The sequence below is a fragment of the Odocoileus virginianus genome, chromosome 30 (assembly GCF_023699985.2).
Source record: "Odocoileus virginianus isolate 20LAN1187 ecotype Illinois chromosome 30, Ovbor_1.2, whole genome shotgun sequence".
Classification (NCBI taxonomy): Eukaryota; Metazoa; Chordata; class Mammalia; order Artiodactyla; family Cervidae; genus Odocoileus; species Odocoileus virginianus.
In genome coordinates, this window is record NC_069703.1 from 319,403 (window position 1) to 343,992 (window position 24,590).

Genomic DNA, 24,590 nt, shown 5'->3' on the forward strand with positions numbered 1-24,590 from the left:
CCGATCCTCTGATCCTGTCAATTGGATTAGTTCTGTCTATATATATAGTAACAGTTGTCCCTTCGTGTCCTCGGAGATTGTTTCCAGGATTCCTCCTTGTCCCACTGCAGATACTAAAATCCGAGGATGCCCAAGTCCCTTATGGTCAGCCCTCTGTATCCACATATGCGGAACCCGTGGGTATGGAAGGCCAACTATATATTAATAAATATGTCTGAATAAGTCATTGGAAAGCTTAGGAACATGTGGCCGCATACACAGCCTATAATTTTATTTTACACATGCATATGAATGTTGAATAAACTCAGCAGTAAGGGAAAGAGATTATCTTTGATCACATACATGTTGTAATGGTTTCTATTTCTACCCTCATCAGCAAGTGATTAATTTACATTTGCTGGAAACTTAAAGTTTTTCTTCAACTACACTATATAGCAGGCTTGTATTTTTTAACCTGACCTTAAAAATATTTATGAAAGAAGGCTGAAAATTTATTTTCATTTATAGGCTATAAAAGGCCAAGTTTGAAGTAAACTTTTAAAACAAAACTGGATGTGGGGTGATGATGGTTTATTTAACAGATGGAGAAGAGTATCTGTTCCACAGAAACAGATACTGTAGTGAGCTAGAAATAAGAGAGCAGCTCACAGCAAACTGAACATGGTAGCAACAGAAGGATTGATTTTCAGTTACCTGCTCTTTTCATTAAAGCCTTTCCAAAAGGGTGAATTTGTTCTCTGTATGAAGATAGAGACTAATGATTAAAAAAAAAACAAAGGCAAGGTTAAACCACAGTTTTTGCAGTTGGTAATAGAATTGGAAATAAAATACTTGGAATCAAGTGTCATGCCCATGTTATCAGTCTTCCCTCCCTCCCTCATCATCTGCTTTCCCATCTCTGCTCCTGCCCTTCCATGTTTCCTCCCTCCTTTGCAGTATTTAGCCAAGAATCTTTATGGGTTAAAGCTGAGTTGCTGATTAGTCTCTTAGTTGACTTCTATCCTTTGGATAACAGTCTGTGTGTAGGGATTCACATTACCATGGTCTACTTGTACACAGTTGAGAATGTATCCCAGCTACATTACTAATTCATGTGCTATATGGCCGTGAGCCAAGGCCTTTAACCTCAGTGCTAGTAATAAATACCAGTTTATCTATAATATTTTACGAACCAGCCCATCAGAGATGTTTGAAAACAATTATAATTTTTTAAATATTTACTTTTTCAAGGTCATTCACTATATAAATACAAAGTAATATGCTTATGTAATTCTCTTAATTGCTACTTGTACAGAATAAGGGTATTTGGAAGACACAAAAGCCAGACAATTCAGCTTTTAAATAGGCTCAAAATAAATAGGAGAATGATAGGACTGAAGAGAGGAATGTTACGTTTTAGGCTTGTAAAATTGATAGAATCTATAACTGCTGCTAGCTTTTTTAGGAAAATGTATGATTTTGATATGCCAAGCATGCCTGTGTTAAATGAACTCATGTGAACTGTAATATTTTTGTTCCACTCTTGTAACTTTGTACGAATAAACTAAGAAGGTTGTCTGGTTCTGGCAGGTTCTGAGAAAAGATATTTGATAAGGAAAATGTAGTAGTACTGGAAAGTCTGCAATATGAAAGGAGAACTTAACATTTAATTTCTAAATTTTTAGTAGCTGCCTGCCCAAGTGAAGTTCTTTTTACTAGGGGGAGGCATATATGAAACAGCCCTTGTTTTATATAGACTAGTGTTCTGCTGTATAACCTGTTCCTTTATAATGAAGAATGATTTGTCAAAGAACGGGTTCCATGCCTCTGGCAGTTACTGTTAGTTAATTCACTGTTTTCTGAATCCTGGCCTTCTTGACAGGTATTTTAAAATTTACACAACTCAGGTATCCATTGGGAAATTAGAATGAGGATTGATCAATATTTAGCACACATGCATCCTTCACAGCAGTTGGCTTAGAGTTGGATGAGTCATAGGATGTCCTCCTCCTCTAGTTTGGTTTGTCACAGGAGTCATTCTAGAGTATGTCCGTTTGAGGAGAATTCATGGAATGCTTTTAACAGATCATGAAGTGGACTGTCCCTAAGGGAAGTAACGCTCCATCTGCTGTCTCAATACAGTTAAGCTGTTCCATTTTCTTTCTTGGCATTCTACTCATACCTCATTTATGCAAACCTTAAAAATATAGGTGATTATTTGCTAGAGTAAAGAAGTGTTTGTACTTCCAATTTTAATTGGTGTCCACTGTGCCTTCTAGTGTTTTTCTGTCTTGGAGTGAATGACACTTGTGTTATATTTCCCTCTGAGCTGAAACATGCTTGTGAATAAAGTGTTAGTAGCATACCCTCAAGAAACTGATTATACTCTAAAATCAGCCTTTCTTGGGCCTTATTAATAAGAAATTTTCAGGAATTCCTTGGTGGTCCAGTGGTTAGGACTCTGCATTTCCACTGCAGAGGACAAGGGTTCAATCCCTGGTCAGAAAACTAAGAACCCTCAAGCCATGCAGCACAGCCAGATTTAAAAATAAATTTTCTTTTAGCATTTTGGAAATATTAAATAAGTGAATAAGTGGTACATATTACATAAATAAAATATCGTCAAACTTGCCTGGTCTAAATTCAGAATTTAAAAAGGGATGTGGTTCATGCAAACAGTCACTGAAATACATCAAGGGTTTTTTGCTTAGGATAATAAATTTTAAAGAATAAGAACAATGGGTTGTTAGCATATCAACGGTATGCTCATTGGAATTCTGGATTACTCTTGAGTAGTGGGAGAGATGAGAAACACAAATACACTATATGTGGTAGTGCCATGGTGAGGCAGATATAATGGAAAGAGATGACTTCTGATTTAAGAAATTGGCATAGGTCTTAGAGAAGGGGTTAAGAATAACACTGCAGTGAGAAATGGGTGGAGAAAAGATGCTTTCAGGAAATTAGTGTGTATATCAATATTGTAGTTTAGTAGGAGCAGAGGTATCTAACTGATTATGATTACTCCTTGGCACATGCTGTCAAAGCTCTGTGTGGGTAACCAGCAACAAGCTACATGGGTAGTAGATGCTAGATGGGATGCTTGGCGAAGGGGCTTTCAAGCTAGCCCTTGAAGAAAGGGAAGGATTTGATTAGAAATCTCGATGTTCCAATGAAAGGGGCATAGGCATAAGATAGAAACCAAGGTAGTAAGACAGACCAGTTTTTACTCTGTTGAGTTTGAGAAAGACAAAGCCAGCTACACTGAAGAATCTTGAATGCAAGGCTAATGAACTTAAAATTATCAGGAATGATTTGGGAACTTCTTTTAATACTCCCTTGCTGAGAAACATTTAGTGATCACAGCAATATTTTGAGAAGATGATTGGACATATGTGGGAAAGTTTTGGAAAGCGAAAGGACTAGAAGCAGAGGCACCAGCTGGGAGGACTACATAAATGTGCTGATATTTAAGAAGGAGAAGTCCAGGAGGTAGGAGAATCAGTAATGATTACAACTTAATAAAAATGGTGGTAGCAATTTGTGTCTTTGCTTTGGGAGAGAATATTAATTTAGTCGGTCAACACTTTTTTAATTGAAATACAATTTACATATAATATTGGGTAAGTTTATCTCACACAGTGTGTTGATTTGAGTCAAATGAGTACTTACGTGTAATAGGCACTGGGCTATAATGAGAAAGGCAAAATACAGGGTCTCTGCCCAGATGGACCTTTTGTTTAGTGAGGGAGACAAGAAACCTGTGTGTGTGCATGTGTGTGAGAAAATAAGTCCTCTGAAGAGAGAAGCAAGGTGAAGGGATAAGGAGTGATGAAAAAGAGGACAGTGTTTTAGGGTGGGTGAGAGAACATTTGAGTAGAGACCTGAGTGAAGTGAGGAGTGGAGACTTCTCACCATCTGGGGAAAGAGTGTCCCCGGCAGCAGCACTGCACATGTAGGCCTGAGCACCCCTAGGACCAGCAAGAAGCCCACCTGGCTGGAGACAGCTGCAAGGGGCAGCGCTGTAGGCAACAAGATGCACAGTGTAACCAGGGAGCAGGGCATTTAGTGTCCTGAAAGCCATGCTAGAGAGTTTGGATTTTATTCTCGGTTTGATGGAAAGTCCCTGGGAGTGCCATGTGTGCTTTCAAAAGATCCCTGTGGCAGCCAAGTTGAACATGTGGAAACAGGAGGCGGTCCTCCAGGTGAGAGAAGGTGGTGACTCAGAGCCGAGGGTGATAGTAATGAAGGTGGTGGGAGTCCAGATATAGTTTGGAGGTGGAGCAAAATTATTTGAGCTAGGTGTGGCTTATGTGAAGTAGAATCTAGGAATACCCACAGAGTTTATGTGGTTGGTTTGTGGAAGTTAGAGAAAGCTAGTTCTGCCTCTTGGTGTAAGCAGACCCTCAGCACATTTGTGTGAGGAGGACTCCCTTCCTCCCATAGACGTACCTGGGCACTGGGCCCCACAGCTAGGGGAAAGGAGCACGGACTGAGTACCCCTGCTTGGCGAGGCATACTTGTGGGGGGCTCAGTCCATGCTATCCAGTGCAGCAGCCCTGAATCACGACTGTTTCTGGCCTGAGCAACTGGGTGAATTGTAGTATCATCTGAGGGACTCGGGAAAAGAAGCTGACCTGAGGTGAGGGAAAGTGGTGGAAATCAAGTTCTATGTTTAGCTGAAGTCTGAGATGCATATTAAACATCCTAGAGGCAATGTCAAGTAGACAGATGGATATGGACTTTTGGAAGCTAGGTAAGGAGTCATCAGGGATGCAGACAGGTTTGCTGTTTTTGTGTTTGAAGTGACAGCATGACAAGCAAGTGGAGCTCTAGAACCCAGGTTTGAGAACAAAGATTTAATTAAAGATGCAGACTGGGAAGTCATTCTGCCCACAGGGATATATGAAACATTTGAGGAAAATTATATTGAAAAACAAGAATGTGGAGACCACTTTTGGACTGTTACCAGGCAGTGAAAAATGGGAAATGACTGCGGAGCAGCCAGCATGGGGGGAGAACCTGATAATCAGCCTGCTGGAAGACAAGGAGTGAGGGTGGGGTGTGTTGGAGCGATCAGAAAAATTCCAGGCTGAGGGAGGCTGCTAAGCTTGAGAGTACTACTGAGAGGGAATAATGGGTGTGAAGGTAATTTGCAGGGAATTAAAAATATACTTTCAGGAAATATGCACTGAAAGGAGGTAACAGTGGGTTGTATGTTGATTTTTCAAAATAGGATGGTCGTGTCTGATTAAGGCAAAGATAAGGGAACCAGTGAAGGAGGGACAGAAGAGAGCATAGATACTCAGCCAGTATTTTGCACAACAGAGGAAGGAGAGGTGAAAACAATTTATCGTCTTAATAAAGTTGTGGTTAGGATCATCTGTTATGGGGTCACCATTGGTATTAAAGATCTGAAGAAAGTATGAAAGGGAACCAACCAATAAGGGGGAAAAAATGGTCAAGCAGCGATGAAAGACTGGTTGGAAGTGATGGAGAATCATTTGTAATAGTCCATCATGTTTTTCTGTGGGCCCAAGAGCACGAGGGAATTGAGAATTACAAGTTGATCCAATTAAGAAAGAAGGGTACCTGGAACAGCGGTTCATAACCTGTAGGCATGCATATCAGAATCACCTGGAAACTTTTTCAAATTATACAAATTGAGGTGTGGGAATAGGATGATTGCAATGGGAAGAGAGATGCTTACATATACTTTTAAAACATTCTGGGTGATTCTCTTAAACTCCTATCCTCTCTCCACCATGCCCCCCCCCCACCCCACACACACACATTTGAAAACAGTTCTGGACGTGATGTTAGTAGGGTGACATGGTGCAAGCTGGGTAGGAGCAGTAAAGAGTAGCTGGAAGGGAAGCCAACAGACTGAAAGAGTTAAGAGTAAGGTTTTCTGCAATGATCTTAATAACAATAACTACTAGTAAAATTTACAGGTGGGGCGTGCTCAGCTGGTTAAGTTCCTGTTCTGCAGAACTTTACAGAGCTTTTCATACCCACATGAATCTCTAAGAAGGAATTTAGTATTTTAAGAAAATAGCTAACCAAGGAACCCTTTTTTTCATGGTAACTTTGGACTAGTTTCTACTTGAAAACATTTTGAAATTGCTGAATTAAGAGAAGTCCTGCGATAGTTTGTTCTAGTTTAATTAAGAGTCCACAGGTTGTGGGAAAGGGAAGCTGCAGTGGAAAGGTAACCTGTCCAGGTTAAAATCTAGAAGACACAGCTCCCAGGGTATGGAATCGCTGGGTTACTTCGCATTCCAGCAGGTCAACTGTTTTCTACCATTGAGTCCAGTGTCAGTTGGACCATCTGTATGAATGATGAAGTTGCAAAGTTTAAAAGTGGGGATTTATGAACTATTTACAAACAGTGTACATTTAATAGTTAGGTTTCTCAAAAACAGTATTGGATAAAGTCTTTATGAAAGAGACCAAAATCCAATGGCCTTTTAGGGTAACTAGCCTTTCCCTTAATTAATGACAAGAAAGTGGATAATATTAAAAGAAGATACACTTTGATGTCTAGGAGCACTCCATGTCAGCGACTTAGTATTTTGGGAATTTATCTACCTTTTGGGCTGAGGCAGAGTCACAGGCTTTGGGAATGCTGCCCTGCCCTTATTTGTACTGCCTGGGCATTGAACTGAATACTAACTTTCCAGGGAAGTCCTGTTCTTACAGTTTGAGATGATTAACACCAATTGTTGTCTCTAAAGATTTCCGAAGAAACCAGTGATTGGTGAGGACAGGGATTATTGGCAGGAATTAGACATTTATATAGCATAACTTAGTTTTTAACAATGATGTGATAGGAATTTTTTAAAGAGTATACAAGTCAGCTCCCAGCACTGAGACATACTAAATGAAAAAGGTTCCAGTTTTCAGTTGTCCCAATTGTATGTTTTCCAGGTCACAAGTTTCCATTCTTTTGTGCCAATGATAGCATTCCATTCTTTCCCTCATGTATCTTTAATGTTGGATTTCCCCTCATAATCCTCTATGAAAAAAGAAAACACATGTGCCTTCTTTTTGCTTACAGCAGTATCCTTGTGATAAATTTTTTGTGTGTGACCCCACTGAAGTGTTCAAAGCATGTGGAAATCACTTACTGGTGACAGTTGTGCATTCTACGTATTGATTTTCCTCTGGACGCCTGAACTCTCTTTTCTTCACAGGTAAAGTCAGTGATAAACCTTTTGTTTGCTGCATATACTGGAGATGTGTCTGCACTTCGAAGGTATGTTAACAGGGTAGCATATGGTTTACAGATGTTTATGAAATTGCTTCTGGGGAGAGGGCCATTTTAAAGCTAAGTGAAGTTTCACTTACATTTCCCTCTAATAATAATAATCCAAACAAAGTTATATTAAGTTTCCCCTTCCAGTGCCTTAGTCTTGCTGTAGTCTACTTCCTAGAAATGTCCAGTCCTCTGTTTTCCCAAGTGTAACTGTTCAATCTGGCCGATTGGTATTAGTGTTTTACTGGAATTGGACAATGCCTTCTCAATCCCCATCTACCCATCATCACTCTCCATCTTTGGAGGTGAGTGAGGTGGGCAAATAGGAACACTTGATGATCTGCAGATCCCCAGGCTGGAAAAGTCAGAGAGGACTGTAAACTTGAGATGGTAAATGGTTCCTCTTACCCAAAAAGAGCAAAAGCTAAAGAAGAGCGGTGAGGTGGCATTTACCTAAGGCATCATGTACTAGTTGAACAGGGTCTCCCATTAGTGAGCCTAGTGAAGGATGACACCTTTCTCACAGGACCTTCAGTTGAACTGATGGAGGAAATGTTACAGAGGCGAATTAATCTAAACAGCTGTGCTTACAAATTTTCAGGTTTGCTTTGTCAGCCATGGACATGGAACAGCGAGACTATGATTCTAGAACGGCACTCCACGTAGCTGCTGCAGAGGGTAATATATGAACCACTCGGTTTTTTTTTTTCAAACTTAGTTTCTACTTAACACTAAAACTTACTTGATTTACTTTGGCTGTAGGTCATGTTGAAGTTGTTAAATTTCTCCTGGAAGCCTGCAAAGTAAATCCTTTCCCCAAGGACAGGTGAGCCCTCATGTTCCTTTCTAACACGTAGTTGGCAGACCAGGCTTTTTAATCATACAGGGCTATAATAGTTAAATGATGGGTGTATTTAAACCCACATTGTATATGTTGGAGATGAACTTGCTTTGAAGCCTTATAAAGGCAACAAACAAAACCTTGTTGCTATTCAGTAGATCATTCTTTCTCCTAGATCCTCTTGTTTACCTAAGGGAGTTCTCTTAGAGTTATCTTGGTTAGTCTGTCAGTGAGTATATTGTGTGAGAAAACAAGTCTTGGTGTTTGTTAAGATAAAATAGGAATTTTGTCCTCGTGGGGCTTTTGACTACCCCAGGCAGACAAGATAAACATTTGCAGGAGTATATTAAAATGTGTAAGGAGATTACTGTTCTAGAACTCTATTGGAGTTTGTTGAAATTCCTGGATTTGGTTGGAGTCCGTTTCAGAAAGCTTCATGGAAGTTGAATTTTAACCAGTGCTCTGGGAAAGAGATGAGATTTGAGGGCACAGAAGGAAGAGAGGGGTGGTCTATCTAGAGTGGAGAGATCAGCCTGGGATATGTTCTGCTCCTCTCCTCTTCCTCCTGGTCCACATGGCAACTTGACATTCATCCTTCAATAAATCCTGTTCATAAGGCGGATGGCCAGGAGAGGGTTAAGAGTGCAGCTTAGGTACATACACACGCTTGAAGCAAATCCTGCACTAATACACTGGCATGTTATATAACTGGAGTTACATAACTGGGTGAGTCAGTGAGTAAGGAGAATAAAGGCCTAGAAGAATGGAAAAAAATATTTGGTGGGAGAGGTTTGATACGTGTGATTAGGAGTTTGGATTGGATCTTTGAGGACTATATGAAGTAACTGTGGAGCAAGTTGATTATTTTCTAGCTATTAGATCTTTCTGTTTCAGTAAAGTTTTACTATTTTTCAAATCAGTGGTTTGGGTTTTATTAGTTCAGCTTGCAGGAAATGCAGGAAAGTTATGACATCAGTGTCTGAGAACTGTTAGCAATTTGGTAAGTGTGATAACTCTCTGCTTACCACAGTCATGATATTTATTGGTAATATTCTAAAACCTCATGTTCGGGAGACAGTTCTCCCGTTTATCCCCAAATGTAATGTCCACACCAGCTCTTTTTCCAGAGCAAGGAACTGAAGAGGGTGTTTTCTCCTTGTCCGCAGTGTTTATAATCCCAAGTAAAACACTGTTTAACACAGGCTAGAAATATTTACTATGCTTTGCATGTTTAAGAATCAAAATGTTTTGTTTTGGTTTTTGCCCTAAATTGACCTCTAGGAATGTGAAAGTAGAAGCACGCATCTGAGAGGCAAAACTTAGCTCAGTAACTAACGTGGTAACTGGTTATTCAACGTTTTGAGAATGTAAGCTAGACGAACACATCTTTGTTTTTCTATTTCATAGAATCAGTATCACCTCAAATTGGCAAAACAGGCTTGAGCAGATTTAGTGTATAGAGTTGATATTTTGCATTACTTCATGGAAAACAAGAGTCTTGAAAAAAAAAAAAAAAAGAGGTAACAGTTTTCCCAGAAAGACAGGTAATTATATGCTGTAGATGATTGAAAAGTTACTCCATCTCCCAGTTTTAGATCACTGACTCCCTAACTTAATGAAGGCTAATGTAGAAGTAAAAGGCAACTTAATTCAGCAGTTTTTTGAGAAGCATGTTTGTGTTAAATGTTACTTACATATAAAAGGTTACTTACCTGATTTGAAAAATTAAGAACAGGCTACCAAACTATTCAAAAATATTTTTAAATGAGATTACTTAAAAAACTTTTAGTTCTACATTGGGACCCCACTGAGAAGGTAAAAGGTTAAGAACAAAGAGAGAAGGAAAAGCAGAAGCTTGTGAGAATGGCATGTGAAAAAATGGAATCAGAGAGCCTATCAGCCACAGAGAAGTGACCTAATAGGGAGAGGATGGAAGAGAAGCTTAATAGTTTGTGAGGAACTGGGGAGGTAATTATCATGCTCTGTCATTTACTTGGATTGTTACAGTTATACAGTGTTGACTCCTCTTCCAAAAGGCTAATTAGCTGATGAACCACTGCTGGCAGCTCTTCCTTTCTCATCTTCAGTAGTCGTCATCTACAGGCCTCTAAAGAGCACAGCCCAGAAGCACACTTCCTGTGGAATGAGTAGCTCTTCTGGTTGTGGAGTGGGTCCAGTTGAGTCCCTAAAGTCCCATCCTTACCAGAGATGATGAAAATGTCAGTTCCTCTGAGGCCAGTCTTGCTCCTCCAATGAATATTTGAGCTCTGATAAGACCACGGTTATTTCCAGGCTTTGGAGATTCACTGTGATTTTACATTGACAGGAACACAAATTTTCTATCAAAGGCTAGGGTGATGGATGTTACACAGCTGAGTTTTCTTTGCACATTGTATTTAAAGAGTGATCCCTTAGGCTTTTCATGAAGGTAAAATTCAGGAATAGTAGAGGAATCTCTCTTACCTGTCAACACTAGAATTTCCCCTCCATAAGCACTTAGTATGAATAAGACCCTTTTGCAGAAGATGGTTTTCTCTTGCTCCCCATATCCCAACTTGTCTCTGAGACCACTTTTTGGATTATAAATCTTTCTGCATTTTTTTCAATATTACCTGTAATACTGTGTAAATAGCTAAGTTTGAATGGCCCTTTAACCTGCATTTAAAATCTAAGATTATCATCTTTGTACAGAAATTCCCTAATGACCCTGTCTGTGCTGTGCTACTTGTTTAGGTGGAATAACACTCCCATGGACGAAGCGCTGCACTTTGGGCACCACGACGTATTTAAAATCCTGCAGGAATACCAAGTCCAGTACACGCCTCAAGGAGATTCCGACAATGGAAAGGAGAATCAAACGGTCCATAAGAATCTCGATGGACTGTTATAATAGTCTTAAGCCCAAGATTTAAATCACTTACCTATGTAATTGTGGAAAATGATTATGAAGAACGTGTGTATTCCTATCTGGTAGTGATGTATATTTTACAACATTGGTCATTTCAGTGTTACTGGAGTTTCTTCATTGTGCGCACAGGACAAATCTGATCTCTTTGGGAAAAAATAGAAATAAAACAATCTCCCTACATAATGTGAGCAATATTTACCTCGTGCATTGTATAATTTGATGTAAAAGATACATTTACCAATGCTAGCTTTACTGTGTGGTCTTCATGATTTTTGTGTATTTTGTGAATTTTACAGTTTATGGTGATGATCTACTGATATGCATTTATAAATTAAACTCTATTGTACAGTTTGTCCAAATGGGTCAAGGCTACCTTTAGGCAAGACAGTGTAATTTTCATGACTTCAAATACAGATTTAGTTTGAGTGAACAACTATATGCACTTATGGTTATGAGTTTAACATGTCCCCCATCACCCTAGCTTCATGATGTGACTCTAAAAATTATAATAGTTAACAACTGTTAGTAGGATAGACCAGATCTGATTAGACTTTATCAGGGAATCTGTTTAAGGTATGTTTGGTGACCAAAACATATGTGTGAATGTAGTTAAAATATTTTGGAAAGAATTTCCTTTTTCTATATCCCCTCAGACCAGTTTCTTTTCCAGACATTTAGCTTTTTGCCTTTCCTTTAGCTGGGAAAGCGGGTGCTGGCATACTATGCGGTTTTCATGTTTTCCACAATAAAACAGAAAATGCCTCCTGTATCTGGCATCCGAGCTGTAACTATGCCATTTGTCTACAGGAGATGAACCAGAGACAAATTACTAAGCTAAATACAAATTAGTCCAATTCATCAGCCAATAAAAGGAAGGGATGTGCTCCGACAGCTCTTTAAGAAGATATTTTTCAGCTTTCAGGATAAATTCAGACATGCTCTAAGCTACCAAAGTTATTATGAAGGTATGGGAACTGCTACAAATAACATTTGTTTTAAAACCTGTCATTAAAAGTCTGCATCAAGGTATCTATTCTGTTTAGGGGATCACTAGATCGCTCCTGTTTTCTCCTGATTTTCTACTGTATATTTTTGGTGGACTTTACAGTTCAATAATAAGAAAAAGCTATTTAAAATCAAAATCCATCATTTTTCTTGGGGAGAAACTGCACATATACATTATCCTGTCATACCTCAGAGGTATAAAAGGGTATGTTAATGAGGATTTCTGAAATTAAATACACACACACAAATGGACTTCTCTGAAGCTGTGTTTAGTGAAATGAGCAGAATCCTCAGCTACGTAAATGCTGGCTGTTATGTTAATATAACAAATCCCTTTTTCTTCCCCTTTCTGTCAGCACACACTGCTGCTTCCAGGCTATGTCATGCCCAGTGGCTCCAATCCCACTCCATCGGCCTCCAAATGTTTCAATTACTGCTCCCAGTCTAATCAGTAACTTCTGCCATTATACCCTTATTGCCTAGGCAGCACCTCGGCAGGTGGAACAAGGCGAGTGTTCCTTAACAGAGCTGCATCAGGCACGATGCCACTCTCAAGTTTGTGCTGCTGTTTGGAGTATGGTGGGTGGGCGTTCCTGCCCCATGGGTCTATCAGACATGTAGACAGGTAGTATTTGTAAAGTGCTGCAGAGGAACAGCATTATTCCCAAAGATATCATGGGGTAGACACTCTGTAATTGCAATGATTTTAAATAATTGGTCCAACAGCAGCCTGCTCTGTGTAATTTAAATGAAACATTAAGATAGTTCAGTTACATGACTTGAATGACTTTGAGACGTGACTGCCAATGATTTTGAGAATTTTTGTTCTGTTACTTGGGAACAAAGCGTTTTCATTTTTTCTCAGATCAAGACTATTCTGTGCAATCTTTGTGGTTTAGTTAAATGTGCCCTTATTTACCCATGATGTTATTTATGACTGTAGACTGGGTCTTGCTCTGCTATTTGCTATTGGCTGGTAATAATAATGAACACGTTTCACTTAAATGCTTTTAACTCTGCTGTTAACTGCTGCCATCAGTATGCTCCAAAGATCTTTTTATTCTGGCTTTAGGATCATATGTGCTTTTTCAGTACCACAGAGCTCTATATGGTGGTGTTTCTTTAAAGCTTTGTATACACTGTTGTTTTTGCTGGTCTCCGTTCTAATGATCTCATCTCTTGAGTGTAATGTGCTATACCCCACTGCTGCCCATCCTGCCCTTCAGCTGCAGAACTAGATCAGCTATTGACCATTTGATGCTGTTATCTGCCTGGCAGGAACTGAATGACCTGATGCTGGATTTAGGTTCTTTCTGGGGATTGTACAGTTATGAATGTATTTGCTTCCAGAACCTCCCAAAGTGAATCTAATCTTAAAACTGTAAGTTGTAAGTATTCTGAAATTGGAAAATATTTATTTTAATTGAAATCAGGTAGTGTTGCTTTTTACAGCTTAATAAATACATGTATCAAAAAACCAAAAATGATTCTTTTTAAAAAAAGGTTTTCTCTTACATCACTGGGTTGGGAATTCCTCTGAACATAGGAACTACACCTAGGCATTTTTCATGCCTCCTATGGACCCAGGTACTATGCCAGTAGGAGGGTACTACTGCAGTAGGGTTACTGCAATGATTAGGATGAAAATTCTGTAAGCAGTTCATCCCTGAAGGTGAGAAGACGCAAAGGCGTGTTTCTAGTCCTCTTAGAAGCTAACACTATCCTTTCACAGGAGGTGCTCTGTAAATATTTGCTACATTGAAATCTTTCACTAGGAGGGTTTGAACCTCTTTTAATGAAAAGAGAGGGTATTTTCACAAATGTCTTGACATCTATTTTGGGAACTGAACTCAGTACTGCCATACTGGAGTCTAAGCAGGACCAGCTGGTAGTGGCAGCCCCCACCTGGTCCATGCATGTATAGAATGGCGTTCACTCCCAGAGCCAGAAACCCCTGGTTCAGGGTTAGCACATGGTCTTTTAACCACAGGGAAGGCACATAAACACCACGAATGCCATGGCTGTCCATTTTCAACAATCAAAGTTGTTTGTGACAAAGTAATCTGTTTTGCTGTAGCAGTCAAACAGTTTGTCTATATTACTGACATTTTACAACTGGAAGAGACATCCAAAATCTCTACTCTCACCCTTTCTTGGATGAATGCCATTAGTTTGAAATTATGTATATTTTTGTATAACCTTTAAATTATTCATAGCTTTTAGCTATGTTTGCTTCACAAAATCTTTCTTAAGTTTTTGTAGGTAAGATGTCTGTACTAGACATACAATTCAGTATCTCAGACCATCTTAAGTTCCACAAAACCAGAGATCTCTCTGTTTTACTTTGCCAACTTAGTTTCCCAAACATCTAGAATAGTGCCTAGCTCATGGCAGGTGCTCAACATATATCTGGTGAACTAATAAATGAATCTTACTAAGCAGAAGCCACTCAAGTAAACACCCCTTACTCTGGGCACAGCATCCCAAAGTACCAGAGCTTTCAAAACCATTTCTGGTTTTTTCTTGGGATATCAGATATGAAAGGAGTTCTTCGTTCAATTAAGACTTAATATTCCATTTCAGCTTAGAGACAACAGATAGATTTCCATCATTTAATGCTATTTACTGCCACTTCAGAAAACACTTTCCTGAAAAGGGAGAAATTTGTCCTAAGTGGTACATAAAGGTTCTATGCTTATAAAACACCATACCAGAAATACTCTTAAAACACACAAACATCCCTTTACCAGGATCTACTCAGTGACTTCTTATAATGATCAAATACATAGAAATACAAACATAACCAGCTAGGCAGGGCATTATCTGTTGTACTTCATTCCCTGGAGAAATATGCTCTTGATGTTTGTTATGAAAAAACTTGATATTTCCTAGATATAAGTACTGCAGATAGGGAGATGAGAATGGTCATATTTGCTATGAGGCCAGAATTCAAGCTTATACCACCATTCTCTGATAGCTCAAACAACAGTTCAATCTAACCTGCCAATTTATGTCTAACCTAGTGGTTCTTATATTATTTTTTTTCCCCAGCACTCAATGTCTTTTACTTTGAGAGGGTCACAGCTTTCTAGCTTAGAGCATCTTTGGAGAAAAAAAAATGGCAGCTTTTTGTGTGGGTGCAATAACTTCTCAGGAAGGAATATCTCACCTCATCAAGGAGGTGTAGATTTTAGATGCTGCTATGGAGACAATAGTCACATTTTATATGTATTTTAAAATTAAAAACTTACATTATAGCAGTACTGAAATTCACTTTAAAATAAATACAAAATGATTTCTGCACTTGGAGGCAGCTGTGGTGGTCACCAAGACCAGAGGGTTTTGTTTGTTGTTTATGGTACTCATTATGACTTCTCTCAGTAATGTTTCTTCTCTCATCTCCTCCACTGACCTACCTTAATCAGGGTAAGAGAGGGCAACACTTACGAAAACGATATTGATCTTATTTAAAAATAAGGAATGACATTTTTATGTTTAAACATAAGATGAGAAAAACATCAAACCTACACACAGTGCCAGGAACGTTTAAAATCTTTACACCAACTATTATTTATAACAGACTAACTTTATAACTTTAATACTTTAAAAAAAAGTAAACAAAATCTCTGGATGTGCAGGAAAATGAAACTATGCCAAAGCATTTTTAGAGGGCAAAAATATACCAAATAGCTAAATATCAGGAATTAGAAACACCTTTTTAAACTGCTGTCTTCTTTGTTCCTTTATCATTTTAATTTAAAAAGTCAACTGAAACTCAATCAGGTTCATGTCAATCATCTTATGTAAAAACTGAGGAGGTTTTAATTTGTGTTTAATACCAAGGACATATTATATTTAATGTAACACACATACTTTAAAACAGACCTCAAGAAAACTTTATCCCCACCAGAAAAATACAGTATTTACATAAAAATATGATTGTGGTGGCGACAGCAGAAAAATATGATTCAGCTGCAGACAGCTGTTTGTGAAAATTATCTAGAAGATCTCTATCAAACCCACTCCCTAAACCACTTCTGTGTGCATCAGTGCTAGGGAAGGGGCAAGGTAAGTAACACAGCACTTCACAAAACATCATCCAGTCCAAAACAGGTCTAGAAAAAGCACAAGAGAGAGGGTGGAACCATTTGTAATGGTTTTGTAATGTATTTGTGAGAGAAACACATTTGCCAGTGAAAAATACGCAATTCTCAATGCAGTTACACAGGATGAGTTTTCAAATTATTGGATTCTCATAATCTCCACTTAATGATTTGTCAGTTACTATTATTTCTTCTCAATTTGAAAATTTTGGCTAACTACCAGCTAATAACAATAAAGACAAGTGAACCCACTTAAGAAACATGCATTAAATTTCTGAGTTTGTTCACATCTACAATTAATTTCAACTTTTTGAAAAAATAATAGGATTTGCCTTAAGAGAGTTGTTAATTGTTTGGCTCCCTTGATAGAACTGTACAGACAGTTTCATTTACTAACTTCAATTTCATGATGAAGGCAGAATATATTCAACTTTGGTATTAAAGCTGAAACGGAAGATACTACTCCTGAATTTGGAAAGTTTACTTCCTTCTATTGATATTAGCCAGCATCATAAAGCCATAACAAACAAAAGCTAATTCTCCCAAGAGAGAATCTCTCTAGTTTTCAATGGCCAGTGTGGAAAATATAATAACACACATAACTTCTATCTTCTGCCCAGATACAGGACAGCTTTGCACTATTTCACAGGCAAGCCACTGGCAAACTTCAGGCTATATTTAAAGTAGAGAGAACAAATAAGAATAACCATATGATCTACCCAACCACCTGTAACAATCGGGCCCTGACTATACATAGCATCTGCTACATGCTGCTAAATGTCTCACCTTTCCTAAAGTACTCTCATTCTAGTCCTGATGATTTTGGTGTACGAGGATGTTTTTCATCTGTAAAACCCTCTATGTGGAGAAGACCTTTCAATTTTACCTTCAATAAGATGCATGAAGCCCTTCAGAGTAAAAGATGTTTCTGAATTAGGGGGAAATCCACTTGCTATCAACAGGTTGCAGCAAATTTGTTGGCCTTTCTTTAGTTTCCCTAGAAACACAGGATGTGAAGGAACACAGTAGCAGAAGGGAATCACAGGTGGGAAGGAAAAACGTCTCCAGAGAAGATGAGAAAAATTCATGCTCTAGACCGCATTCATCTGTAAGAGAGAAAGTGTAGTGACATTACTACACTGCTCCTATAAAATGCAGACTCATAGCTAACATTCCCTGTGTGTCCTACAGTAGAAAGACATCCCCCAGCAAAAAACCACCATGGGATTAGAGAGCCTGCAACATGTGCTATCCGTTTTCCTGGCCTAATCGAGACCTTTTATATCACCTAAGCTGATGGATTATTACTCTGCAGCCTGCCAGCTTAATTTTGTCAATTCATCCAGGCTGCATAAAGCTTTCTGCTGTTGGGCAAGTCTGGGGACTAAAAAATGTGACAAATCTGCTCATGCAAAACAAGGGTGAGGCAGTGCTGAGCTGCACGCCAGAGGGAGAGACGGACCTGGGGAAAATGACGAATTTTTCTTAAAGGTCACTCAGTAGGAATAACAGATGAAGGAGTTTCAGGTACTGGCTAGACAAGCAGAAGGCTTAGGAACTCCTCCCCCAGCCGTGCCTCTGACGCAGCTGCCTCCAATAGGGTGTTCGCAGACCCAGAACTGCTGATCCACAGGACACAGCCTGAAACAAACATCCCCCCTCACGTCTACGCCGGGCCCTCCCTTTACTCCAGGTGCTCGCAGCCAGGGGTGATTCTGTCCTCTGACCACACCTGGAGACATTCTGGATTATCATGGCTGGGTGTGGGGTGTGGCCTGTTGGCATCCATCCAGTGAGGAGAGGCCACGGATGCTGCCATCCATTCTGCAATGCAGAGGACAGCCCCACCCCGGGAATCACTCACCCCCCAAATACCAACAGCAACAGAGCTCTAGACTACACGCCTCTTGAAAACTGAATCTTTTTTTTTTTTAAATCCCAAGTACTCAATAGTGGGTGGTATACAGTGGGTTCCTAGGAAAATATTTTGGATTGAAAAGCACAGTGAAGGTTTTGCCCCTATGTTTCAGTCTGGCTGAGAGTAAGAATATGTAAAGATGGTGGTCTTTAGAGAGACAGAAAGCAAGTGAGCATGGATTCAAATCCTGTTACTGTGTCTTACTGGCTGTGTGACCAAGCCATGTTCCTTAGCCTCTATATCCCAAGCTCCTCATCTATTCAAAAAAGACGAACAGTCCCTAACAGACTTGTTGAAAGGGTTAAATTATACAGCATATGTAGAATACTTAGTATGTGCTGTGTGCTTAGTCGCTTAGTCATGTCTGACTCTTTGTAATCCCATGAGCTATAGCCCACCAGGTTCTTCTGTCCATGAGGGTTCTCCAGGCAAAAATACAGGAGTGGCTTGCATGTCTTCCTCCAGGGGATCTTCCCAACCCAGGGATCGAATCCAGGTCTCCCGCTTTGTAGGCAGATTCTTTACCAGCTGAGCCACCAGTGAAGCCCAAGAATACTGGAATGGATAGCCTATCCCTTCTCCGGGGGATCTTCCCAACCCAGGTATCAAACCAGGATCTGTTGCATTGCACGTGGATTCTGTACCATCTGAGCCACCAGGGAAGCCCAGAAGAATGCTTAGTATGGTCGATGGAAAATAGCAGACAATTAATAAATGTTCCTACTAATATCAGCATTGCCCAAAGGCCTCCAGGAGAGAAGCCTGGTTCTCGTGTAGTCCTGGAGGAAAAAGTTTACTGTACAGGAAGCCAGACTAAACAAATACTGCAGTCAGGCCACAGAGAACACTGTTGCTCTGTCTCAGGAGGCTGCAGTTCTCCAGCTCCGGAGCGGCACCAGGCGTCAGCTCCAGTGCCTACTGCTCTAGTGCGACAACCCCCAGACATACCCGAACACCAGCCAGCTCCATGAAAGGTCTATTTCAGAGCATACGCCCTAACTCCAAGACTGGACGCTAGCAGGAAATCAGGCCAAGGTGGAGGACAATTTGGGACAGACAAGGTGGAGTTCAGCCAATTCGGAGACAGAATCCAACTTTTATTTTGTCTCACCAGTGCTGTGCCCATATTAGAGCCTGTTTTAGCTCCTAAATCTTCCATGGATTTAATCCGGAGATTTGTATGTGTGCGTATGTGCAAAAATAGATTTTATTCTACAAATGAAATGAATAAAATCACCTGGAATAGAATGGATGGCTCCTGGGCAGGGGGAGAGGGGATCCAGAGCCATAAAACCATTTCCTAGTATTTATTTAGAGTAAATAGCTTCCACTGTTATTATTCCCAGAGCACAGAGAAGCACAGAGAAAGCAGTCATGCTGCATGCACAGATGGAGGGGACTAATCCATCTTATTTTCTCAAGGTCACAGGGGATAATGGTGTGATAGAGATGGAGCTCTGATTTCCAAATAACAAACACAAGCCTTTCCCCCAAAGGTTACGCTGCCTTCATCTTAATAAGCCAGAATAGCACACACTCAGTGTCAAGTGAAAACAGCTTCCCTGGGGTACAGGTTTTAAATGAATCAGAGATGAGCTTTCTAGGTGAGGGGGGGGTCTCAGGAGAGTAGACAAGAACATGCAGTCCAGAGGCACCCCGGGGGGATTCAAATATTCATTCCCTCATTTACTGACTACCTGATCTTAGGCAAATTTGTTAGTTTTGGAGAGATGTTTTGCCTACATCTGTAAAATGGGAGAAAAAATAATATCTAACTCAAAAGATCAGTGTGAGGACTAAAGTTACTACCAGTGGCATGCCCGGTACACAGTAAGAGCTTAGAAAGTGTCACCTATTAATAGTGATGATGACCATGACGATGCAACCTGCTTGGGAACAACAAACAAACAAGAAGGTTGTTAGGTTCTGTCCATTGGTCTTACAGTTTCTGAACAGGGCTTTACAGTTATTCCAGCTTTGTGCTGGGCTCACAGAGCACTTCAGAGCAGAGTGGGGAACTACATTCCAACAGAGAATGCAACCTTATACATGTAAAAGTTTCGTTTTTCACTTGCCAAGAGAACTATTTTGCTATTACACTACCTAAGCATTTTTCCAAGTAATTTTTTTTCAGCCTCAACAATCAGAAGGGTGTAAGAAAGCACAGTCTCTAAAGATTTTAGCATGTACTTCTGCAGGTAAGGGAAAAGGATAAGGTTACATGCCAGAAACTTGAGTCTAAACAGATACTACTAATGACACATAAATGCATTCCCTGAACTCAAGGATGTGTGACCCTGAATGTCAGAAGATGGCGCCCTCTTAACCGGCATCTGCTCCCTCCCCCACTTAATGCAATCTGTGCCAGGACTACCCTCCCCTCACCACTCCCCAGCCCCTCCAGCCCTGGCCTGGGCAAACAGCGATAAATTCAGACTGGGGATGACTCAGAGAGATTTTAAAAAAAAATAGGAAAAATTTAAAAAATGAACTGGAATAGCTTCATGTGGAAAAGAGCTTAAAATTAAACAGCATCAGGAAACATCCAGCCAATAAAAAATAAGACTTTTAAGAGGAAAGATTTCAGGCAGACAATGCTCTCTGACACTCTGAAAAACATTCTCCCAAAGAAAGAATCACTCTTTGGTGGACAGCCTGGTTCCTATGCTTATACTGACACTCATGACAGTATTTCATTCCTTGAACTTTTTACTCTTGACAAGCCCTTCACAGCTCCAGGTGTGAGCGGCACAAGTTAGCTCTCAAACCTAAAGCAGGTGAAAATGTTTCATTGTGGCTCACCAAGTCTCTACAAAGATTGCAACTACCAAGCTTTAGTCTCCTCCCTTTCTAAAAATAACACCTCTTCACTCAGACACAGGGCTGAAACAACAGGCCAAAGGAAAATATTTTCTTATAAGGAAAATCTTAGTTCCTTCATATATGAGATTTCTACATGGATAATTTTGAAAGGTAGAGGGCGAATTTTTAAATGTTGGAAATATTATTTTGGGGAAGGTGCAGAATACCAGAAATAAAGATCTTGGTGACAATGTAGCTTGTTTAAACACAGCAGACTCCAACTTGTCATAGCTTATCTAGAAAACATGCTTCTGGGCCCCCTCCGAGAGCTCACAGACATGCCCAGGGTTGGCCAGGAGCCTTCCTAGCCTCGGAGAGCCAACACTGAGAGCACCCCTGCGTGGTGGTACTCACCATGTCGAATTCTACAGACCCCACCATCCGAGACACCTCGTCGAACTCCTCAGGAGACATGGGAAGAAGGTTGTCTGTGGTCTGAAGTCGAGAAGGGTGGCTACAATGGGGGAGAAAAAAACAGGAAATGTTGACATCTGAATTGTGAAAGCAGTGCCACCAACTTGGCCATTTCATCTCTGGCCTGTGACTGAATCATCGCTTTAGTCTATTTCAAGACAAATGTGTGTAATTGTAAGATACATTTGAAAAAGCAAGGATCTCAAGAGGTTCATGTCCCCAGCCCGGCCCCTCATGAAGCACGTTGGACTCTGGATATGTGAGCGAGAAATAGCCAGTCTGGGTCCTGCACCACTTCTGCCTAGGTAAACCTGGGTGCAAGCATGTGCAGCGTGTCGCCTACCCTGGCCCAAGAAGCGCCAGAGGAAATGTCTGGGGAGTCCCTCATCCCTACCTTGAGGTTTGTATGCAGATAAAGCTGCTCCAGAGGGTTTTTACATGAAGGCTACATCCATTCACCCCAAGACAGTGCTGCAGGCCAAATAACTGACAATGACTTTTCCAAATTTTTTTCTACCTTTTACAAAATGAAACAACAAAATAAAAGCAAGCGGACAAAAAAAAAAGGTATCTCAATCATTACTTTGGCCTTTTCTACATTAAAAAGAACTGCTTTCCCACTCTCATCAATTTTTGTTCATTTTATTTACACTCTTTCAAAATATCAGTTTGGGGAGAACTTATATACCTTAAATACAACCTTGTTTGGGGTTTTTTTTTTTTTTTAATAAAGGCAGTGAATCACTGACAGGGAGTGACACAAGTATCTCTAATTAGGATCTCTCCGACGAGTCCAACTGTGATGATGACAGCAGCAATTACAATGAAAAAGCAAAGAATAAGCATCTTCAACAGGCCCCAGCCAGGACAGGGGGCTTGTTTGAGGATTTTAAACATGTCACTCTTCTGTGTTCACTTACACTTCAGACACAGAAATCAATTCAGTCTTGATGTATCCGGTTCCTTTAGGGCCATCAAGTTCCATAGGCTCTGGGGCTAGAAGCAAAGACATCATGGACACTTTCCGTTAGCAGATATCACACAAGAACAATCAGCTGGGACGTCCCTGCTGGCTCAGAGGTAAAGATCCCTGAACCGGGAGGATCCCACGTGGTGAGGAGCAACTAAGCCCATGCAACTAAAAGCCTGTGCTCCACAGCCTGGGAGCCGCAGCGACTGAGCCCATGCCCCCGAGAGCCCAGGCCATGCAAAACGAGAAGCCACCACAAGGAGAAGACCAGGCACTGCAACTGCAGAAACGCCTGAGCAGCAGCAAAGACCCAGCACAGCCAAAAATAAGCTAAAAAAAAAGAACAATCAACTTTTTCTTTGATCAAGACTGGATTGTTTTCCTTGGCAGTCAGGTTAGATCCCCTGCCTGGGTCATCTGAAATCGTGGTGTGGATGCAGAAACAACGAGAAAAGGGGAGGTACGTTCTGTGCTGAACATAGACAAGATGGGAGAGGCTTTTCTTTCCAAGGCCTGAAGTCCTACAGAAGTTGTATCTGGTTTACCGTCCTGGCCTGGCTGGTGTCACAGACACATCAGTCAAGGTGAACTGGGGGCATCTTCTCCCCAAGTAACTGTGTTAATACTGAGATAAGATCCTGAAAAACCATTAACTCTGTTGGCATATTCTAAAGCAGGTGAGTCTAACTTCCACTTTCTCAAATACAGTTGAGGGAGACTGAGTAGTGGAAGACCTGTGTGCTAAGCCCAGACCTGCTCTCAGTGAGCAGGAGGCCTCGTAACTTACTGGGTCACCACGCGGGGACCACTTCTCTTCACCCAGGCCTCTGCTTCCTCAAGTTCAGGCGTGGGCTGACATAAGTCAGGTGACCATCAAAAGTCCTTTTATCCCTTCCACTCAGAAAAAGTAAAAAACGTAACAAACACAGAAGGCCAGAAGTGGGCTTTTCCAACACCCCTAAAATCAAAAATCCTTTCTAACTCTCTGTATCAGGCCAAACAATGCATTATGTGTCAACTGTACTATGTTTTGAAGGCCTGTTTTTACCAGTTCAAAAGGAAGGGATGGGCTGGTAGAATTTATGCCGGTACCCTGTACTTAAAAGAAGGTAAGGGCTGTGTGGAGGAGTGGGATTAAAGCCTGTCTGCAAACCTCTGGACAAGATGAAGGGAGAATATAACCATGGCAACAACTAGGCTGTGCTATGACTCAGCAGGCAAATCCTGTGTACTCTCCCCACTTACCTTCCTTTGGCCTGGAGTAGTATTTTCCAAAGGCATGGTCTTTATCAATATTTGGATACAGAAACTTCAGGGGATTCTCTGGAATATTTTCAGCGGCCATGACTTTATAATTGCGAATAATGTCAGGGAAAGTAACAGCAGAAAGTTCTTTCTTTGTGTAGGGTTCAACCGCATGGAAGTAAGGTTCTAAAAGGAAGAAAAGCAAAGTGAGCCCCATGGAATAGCTCAGAACAACAGAGGAAAGAAACAAAATACTGCACAGTTTATGGATTTAACAGAACCTGGTAAGAACTAAACATAATCTAGGAGTTTCATCACAGAGTGTGTAACTGATTCATTTCTAAATAATTATCCTTTCATTAAGACAGGAAAAACAAAGGCCATCATCACTCTCAGTAACATTGCATTTGTCATTATTTACTTAGTTTTATAAGTCTAGTCAAAAAAATTTTATTAGACACCTATAAAATAATTAATTACCACTTGAGTCTTCTTGGTTCAAGCCATAGATTAGGTTAACAGAAAACTTCACTTCTTTTCATATTGAAAAATGAAAATAAATGATGACAATACAAGGAAAACTTTTTAAACAAACCAAAAATGGACCCTATTTGCTATCTTTTTCTGTAATTCTGAATGCAAAATCACCCAAACTTTAATTGGCTCCTGGTCTTAGTTTCAGACTTCACTGAACTCCTGCTTCCTAACTGATTCAGGATCTCACTTTGGGGCTCATAGTCCAGAGGTCAGGTGCTCTAGGGACTCTGCTCCTGAACTTCAGACCAAAGCTGGTGCTGCCCTGCTAAGACTTCCCAGTTGTCAGTGGTGTACATCTTTGCCTGCTTTGCTAGCTCCATCTCTCTGCAAGTTCCAGAAAGACCAACCAGACGAGAAGCAGAAAAGGCAGGCTCTGCCACCTACTGTCCTCCCTCCCTGGGCTCTAATCCCGGCTCTCCGGTTTTTCACCAGAAGAAAAAATAAATAGAAGTAGAAAAATCATCCCATCTTATCGCATCTTCTAAGTGAAGGCAGAAGTCACTGGAATAGATCAGTTTTCCCTCCAACCCTTCAAACAGAGCAAACTAAA

The 24,590-nt window shown here is 40.4% G+C and overlaps 2 protein-coding genes across 4 annotated transcripts in view; one reads left to right on the forward strand and one right to left on the reverse strand.

Annotated features, from left to right (window-relative positions):
- GLS (glutaminase) overlaps positions 1-11,180 on the forward strand; it is an 84,337-nt gene extending 73,157 nt beyond the window's left edge. For all 3 annotated transcript variants that reach the window (XM_020901510.2, XM_070458460.1, XM_020901513.2), the window contains 4 exons: positions 7,176-7,237; positions 7,839-7,915; positions 8,000-8,063; positions 10,812-11,180. In XM_020901510.2, coding sequence (XP_020757169.2) covers positions 7,176-7,237; positions 7,839-7,915; positions 8,000-8,063; positions 10,812-10,968 — 360 coding nt within the window. In that variant the 3' untranslated portion in view covers positions 10,969-11,180. The remainder of the gene's footprint in view (positions 1-7,175; positions 7,238-7,838; positions 7,916-7,999; positions 8,064-10,811) is intronic.
- Positions 11,181-15,806: 4,626 nt separating this feature from the next.
- STAT1 (signal transducer and activator of transcription 1) overlaps positions 15,807-24,590 on the reverse strand; it is a 39,528-nt gene continuing 30,744 nt past the window's right edge. The window contains exons 22-25 of the mRNA XM_020901509.2: positions 23,504-23,689; positions 22,209-22,284; positions 21,229-21,328; positions 15,807-17,200 (exon numbers count right to left, since the gene is read on the reverse strand). Of these exons, the coding sequence (XP_020757168.1) occupies positions 17,186-17,200; positions 21,229-21,328; positions 22,209-22,284; positions 23,504-23,689 (377 nt within the window). The 3' untranslated portion in view covers positions 15,807-17,185. The remainder of the gene's footprint in view (positions 17,201-21,228; positions 21,329-22,208; positions 22,285-23,503; positions 23,690-24,590) is intronic.